This window comes from Galeopterus variegatus, unplaced genomic scaffold (genome assembly GCF_000696425.1).
Source record: "Galeopterus variegatus unplaced genomic scaffold, G_variegatus-3.0.2 Scaffold3698, whole genome shotgun sequence".
NCBI lineage: Eukaryota > Metazoa > Chordata > Mammalia > Dermoptera > Cynocephalidae > Galeopterus > Galeopterus variegatus.
In genome coordinates, this window is record NW_007729809.1 from 61,456 (window position 1) to 67,296 (window position 5,841).

The following is a 5,841-nucleotide window of genomic DNA, read 5'->3' on the forward strand; positions in this document are numbered from 1 at the left end:
TGGAAGGCCAGTGGGCACGGTGGAGTCTGGAAGGCCAGTGGGCACGGTGGAGTCTGGAAGGCCAGTGGGCACGGTGGAGTCTGGAAGGCCAGCAGGCACGGCGGGCTCTGGAAGGCCAGTGGGCACGGTGGGGTCTGACCTGCGGCCATGGGTGCAGGGGTATGTGGCCAGCAGGGAAACGGCCATGTGCCACCTGCCACAGAGCGCACGGGCCCAGCACACCCGGGCCAGTCCAGTTGTGGACAACAGGCGTCTCTTATTCCTTGCCCTTTGCAAACATTTTTTAAAAACGCAGGGGCCTGCCCGGTGGCGCACTGCTACAGTGCGCCGCTTGGGAGCGCGGCAGCGCTCCCGCCGAGGGTTTGGATCCCACATACAGACCGGTTCCCGCTCACTGGCTGAGCGAGGTGCGGGCGCAACACTGAGGGTTGCGATCCCGTTGCCGGTCCCGGTCCGGTACGGGCGCGACACTGAGGGTTGCGATCCGTTGCCAGACATGAAAAAAGACAAAAAAAAAAAAAGGAAAAAAAATGCATATACCCCCTTTAAAAATCAGCTTTTAAATCAATATAAAATATCTGAATTTGGCACAGCATCTTTTTAAGGAGTTACAGTGCATGCTTTTTTCATCTGAATGCATACTCAGAAATCAGCAATACCAAGAGAAAAACAACTCACTCCACTTGACAATCATTTTTGTTTGTGGAGGAACCAAACAGGTTTATATCAACGACAACATAATCACCATTAAGTTGTAGCTTTAGTACCAGTCAAGACAGAGATTGAAATAAAAATATGGTTATCTCGCTCTGTTAGAGTGTGGTGCTGATAACACCAAGGCTGAGGTTTTGGATCCCTGTACTGGCCAGCTGCCAAAAAGAAAAAAAAAAAAGTAAAAATATATTCCTAAATTAGTAATTCATCTTTGGGAGTTTGGGAATCTTTTTGGGAAAACTATACAGCTCTTTGTACTTTCAAAAATTATGAGCAATTTTCTTGGACAAAAAACACTGATTAGTATGGACAATGAATCAACTCACTGATAAGACACTAATAAGAAATATGAACCAAAATAATCCTAATTTGAATGTGGTTGTTGTGTTAATGAACACTGTATGTCTCAAGTTAAACATTTTTCTTACGTAATATTTGTTGACTAATGCTGATGCCCTGATGGAATTCCCTACCTGTAACAGCAAAAGCTTGCCCTAGCGCGTCTCACAGCTTCATTGCCTCAGCCAGTTTGAACCATGTCAAGGAAACTATGTCAGCAGCATATTCACAACACAAACCCTGGTTGGCACTTATTATTTTTAAGCCTGACTCCAAAATAGTTACAGCCTGGAAGCCACGACCCAGTCAGTGAAAAGCGTGGAATGTGGCTACCAGGCATTTTGAGCATGTGGTTGTCTGGTTCCAGGTCACAGCCACGCCAGGGTCCAGCAGGGAGCTGTGCAGCCAGGCCTGAGGCAGGAGCAGTGTGCAATGGCTATGCTGCATGGAGGCTGCTGGGAGGCAGGTGAGTGTCCCCTGCTGCTCTGTGCTTGCTGCCATGTGCTTGGGCCCACATTGGGACAGGTGGCACATGGACGGGACTGCTGTGGTGTGAGGTCATGATACCACCTGACCGTGTGGTAGGGCTGCTGTCCTGATTCCCTCAGTGGTCAGTTGCATTTGTATGGTTACTTCTCTGCTGCTGGATATTTTGTGTGTATTTTTCTTTTTTCATTCCTTCATCATCAGGTCCAGATTTGGGTAAGAAATTTGATAACCTGTAAAAATGTCTGATATAGGAAGTGGATCTTCTAAAAATCAGGGATCCTGTCTAGCCAGTAATCCTCTTTATGGGGACCATAGTAAGAAACTTCTGAAGCAAACAGGATGTTTTCTTATGGGTTTAACTGTATGTTTTCCTGTAATCTTGTAGAGGCTACAGTTGGCATGTATATTTCTTCTGAAATCCTTCATTAATGTTGAATGTTCAGGTTTCTTTATTATATTGCACAAAATTCCATTAAACTGGATATTCTGTCCAGCTTGTCATAAGGCTAAAGATGAGTAGTTCTGATGATAATCAATATTAGTTCTGACATTCATAGTTCTGCAAATACACACCCTATACCGCACACATCAGCAGCTTCAGGATACTTTCATGCTTCAGTAAGTAGTTCTGGGACCCAGAACCAGAATGTTTTAACTGCTGGATCCAAATCTGCCAAAGGCTTCAGAGGTGAACAAAAAAATTGGGCAAAGCCCACATCAGCAATTTTGATTCTTCTTTGCTTAGGACATTTGCCCATAATTAAAATATTGGCAGGTTCCGGGCTGGCCCGGTGGCACACTTGGTGGAGTGCGGTGCTTGGGAGTGCAGCGGTGCTCCCGCCGAGGGTTCGGATCCCATGTAGAGACCGGTCCGCTCACTGGTTGAGCGCGGTGTGGGTGCGACACCGAGGGTTGCGGTCCCGTTACCGGTCACGAAAAAAAGACAAAAAGGAAAAAAAAATATTGGCAGGTTCCATATTCCTATGCAACACCCAGTTAACACGCGGGCAATGAATCCCATCTAGGATCTGATGTAATAATGACTAATTATACCCCAAGGTAAGTGAGCTGGCTTCTTGTTTGTATTAGATGCCCTGTGACAATAGATTATAAGTCAGAGGTCACACAGAATCTGTACTTCCCTATCAGCACAAAACAGAAACACTTTCTAAGGAGACAGGCCATTTGGATGCTCAAGCTCCTGAAGTGACCATCTTTCCTCCTGGCTTTGTAGACAGGACCCCTAATGCCTCAGCCTACTTTGCAGTCTTCATATTCAAACAGGTCCTCAAATGTCTCCCGTTTGCTGGACAGCTTCACTTTAAAGTCACAGTCCACTGTCACAGCCTCTGAGGTTAGGACACCAGGTCAGGGGACTGCAGGAAGGTGCTCGGGCAGCCACAGCCCCTGGATCCCACCTGATCTACCCGGCAGCAAAGCAGGACATGGATTGATGTGGCAAGAGGCGGAGGATGCCCCTTGATAGAGCTGCACTGAGGGGCTGTGGACCACAGCGCAGCGGAGACTTCCCTGGGCAAAGGGAGCAGAGGGACAGGGCTGCAGTGGGGAGCTGGTGCTCTCCCTGTGGTCCTCCCTGCTGTTGCCCTGGAGGTGACGGGGACAGCTACTTCAGGGATCCTTATGTGAAACACACCCTTTACTCACATATGTTCAAACAACAACTATTTTGAATTTTTAAAAAATGTACATGTATAACTTTGATTCGAAATAAAGCTGTTTTAAAAAGTAAATCTAAAAAAACACGAACAAACAAGAACAAGTAAATCTAGAGAAGGTAAATGGAGCTGAGTTGGGGTTGGAGGGAGCGGGAAGTCCATGAGGACGAGGGGGAGGGGTAGGACGGTGAGAGCAGAGCTGGCGGGAGGGAAGGCAGGGGAGAGGGGAGCGCAGGGACACAGTGGTCACCGCAGGCGACAGGCCCTGGTCATGCAGGCCTATGATCCAGGCACTGTGCCAGGCTGGGAGGGGAGAGTTGGAGATAAACCCTCAGGGGAAAGGCAGGAAGAGGAAGGGGAGCATTTACTGAGGACACGCTGTATCTCGGGCACTGTCACATGATCTCACTTAATTATCAGAGGGGATGCCAGAGGCCACGTGGACAAGCCTGCATGTGTGACCCCCACCCACAGACACCCAGACGCCCTTGTCCAAGTCAGGGACGAGCGACAGGCAGAGGGGCTCCTGCGAGTCCTGAGGTCTGACCCAAGGTCCCAGAGCTGCCGCAACGTCCTCACCTCAGATCCAGCTGTGTTTCTGTCACCTGCAACAGACAGAGTCCTGACTAAAGTCCTCTTCAGCCTCTTCCCCCCTCCACGGTGGCTGAATTCTTTAGTTTCAGAAACAGGTTATAAACTTTTAAATGCCAATTTCCTTTGAAAATAAATCCATTGTAAACAAAGAAACAAATAAATAAACCTGCATCAGGCATTTGGCACCCTCGTGCCCTCCCAGGCCTGGTCTGACCCTCAGTCCCCCACACTCATGGGGGCCCCATGGCCTGCTCCCTGGTGCCCACCGGGACCCCCAGACTGGGATGGGGAGAGGCACTGCAGACAGTCGCTCACGGCGGATTATGAGGGATGGGCCAGGGGGCTCTGGGCCTGCACCTGCCAGAGAGGAACTAGGAGAGGGAGATGGTGTTTAAAACAATAAGAGGTGACAAGTTCAGCAGAAAGAAGCCCCACTGCCTGGGGAGTCCTCCACAGAGGAACACTTCTGAAGACGACTCGGTGGACCCCGTGGACCCTGAGCCACCAGGGAGCCATGCTCAAGACCCAGGAGGAGCCTGGCCACAGGTCACCTGGAGGAGAGTCCCCCAGTCCAGGAATGCTTGGAGCAAACAGGGACAAAGTGGCTCCACTGAACGTCCATGAAATGTTAAGACATTGACTGTCCCCATGGATTCCTCTGATTTCTGCTGAGTGAAATGCAGTTGGTGAGTGAACACCTCTGGTGAGGCGCTTCGGTCCTCTGCCCCTGCCGGACGGATGGATGGATGGATAGGTGGATGGATGGACAGACCAGACACAAACGAGGGAGGGGCCTTCAGAGAGGGAGAGAGGACTTTAGAGTGGGCCCTGCGACCTTGCAGGCGGGCCAGGCTTCCAGATACAGAAGAAGCTTAAAGTCAGAAGGAGCTTCACTTAGGGAAATGGCACTGTAGTCACCTGTGCAGCCGCCCTGCCAGCACATGTCCTGACGTGCTCCTGGGCAGAAAAGAGGCCTGACCCGGCCCTGCCTTGGCCTTTCAGGTCTCCCGGAGACCTGGAGGGTCCTGCGCTGCCTCAGCCTTCCCCACTTTCCTCACTGTGCTGGACACACAGGATCACATCCATTTGGGCAGTGCCCAGAGCAAAGTCGGAGGGCACTGGCTGGTGGAACCACGAGCCGTGTGAGACAGACACTCAGGAAAGGCAAGGATCCCTTTCAGAAAACGCATGACAAAGTGCCACCGATGCACCACGGGCTGAGAGAATTCAGAAGAGGAGAGAGCCCTGGGAGCTGGGGGTCGGGGGAAAGCTTTAGAGAAGAGGTGACACTGCAGCTGCACTTTGAGGGGTGAGAAGTGTTGCAGAGAGGGAGAGAGCAGAAAAGAGAGCTTTTGCCTTAAAGCCAGAGGTTCGGCTGGCAGTGGGAAGGAGGGGAGCAAGGGGAGCAGGTGGGGGGGGAGGCGAGGAGGCGGGAGGGTGATAGGGAATGAGGTTAGAGGACCCGAGCGCCTCTCCCTTGCCCTCCCCACCTCCAGGGAGGTCTGTTCCAGGGCCATGGGGGGTGTGGGGGGGGTGTTTGGACACAGCCTGGGGTGGGTCATGAAATCTGTTCTCACAGCCTCTCCAGGTGGTTCTTATTCCCAGTAACAGTTCAGTGGTGCTGCTCTCACCCCCACTCGAGCAGCGCTCCTGTAGCAGTGGGAACACAGACTTTGGGGGCTCATTTTGAATTAAAATCTGGATTTCACCCAGGACTTCCCCTGGGCCCAGTCGCTCCCCGAGTCTTTTGTAAGACGGGGCAACGACAGCCAACTTTCTGGGGGGCCGCGAGTGTCAGCCTCGAACACGCCCGCTTTCCGGGAAGAGCGGAGGCCCGGCCGCCTCCCCCCAGCCCCGCTGTCCTACCTGGATGAAGACCCGCAGCGTGGCGCGGCTCACCAGCGCGGTGCACACGCGCGACGCGGGCTCCGGCTCCCCGGCCGCCGTCTCCAGCTCGTGCTTCTGCCCCATGATGACGGCCATGGGCAGGGCGAGGCCGAGCGAGGCGGCCCAGGCGAGCGACAGCAGG

General features: G+C 52.2%; 1 protein-coding gene across 1 annotated transcript in view; it reads right to left on the reverse strand.

Annotated features, from left to right (window-relative positions):
- The window catches only part of NTSR2 (neurotensin receptor 2), a gene marked incomplete at its 5' end in the record, with an annotated part of 16,883 nt that overhangs the window by 8,935 nt on the left and 2,107 nt on the right, over positions 1-5,841 (reverse strand). Inside the window, one exon of the mRNA XM_008585752.1 lies at positions 5,679-5,841. This exon is cut by the window's right edge and continues 2 nt beyond it. Within this exon, the coding sequence (XP_008583974.1) occupies positions 5,679-5,841 (163 nt within the window). The remainder of the gene's footprint in view (positions 1-5,678) is intronic.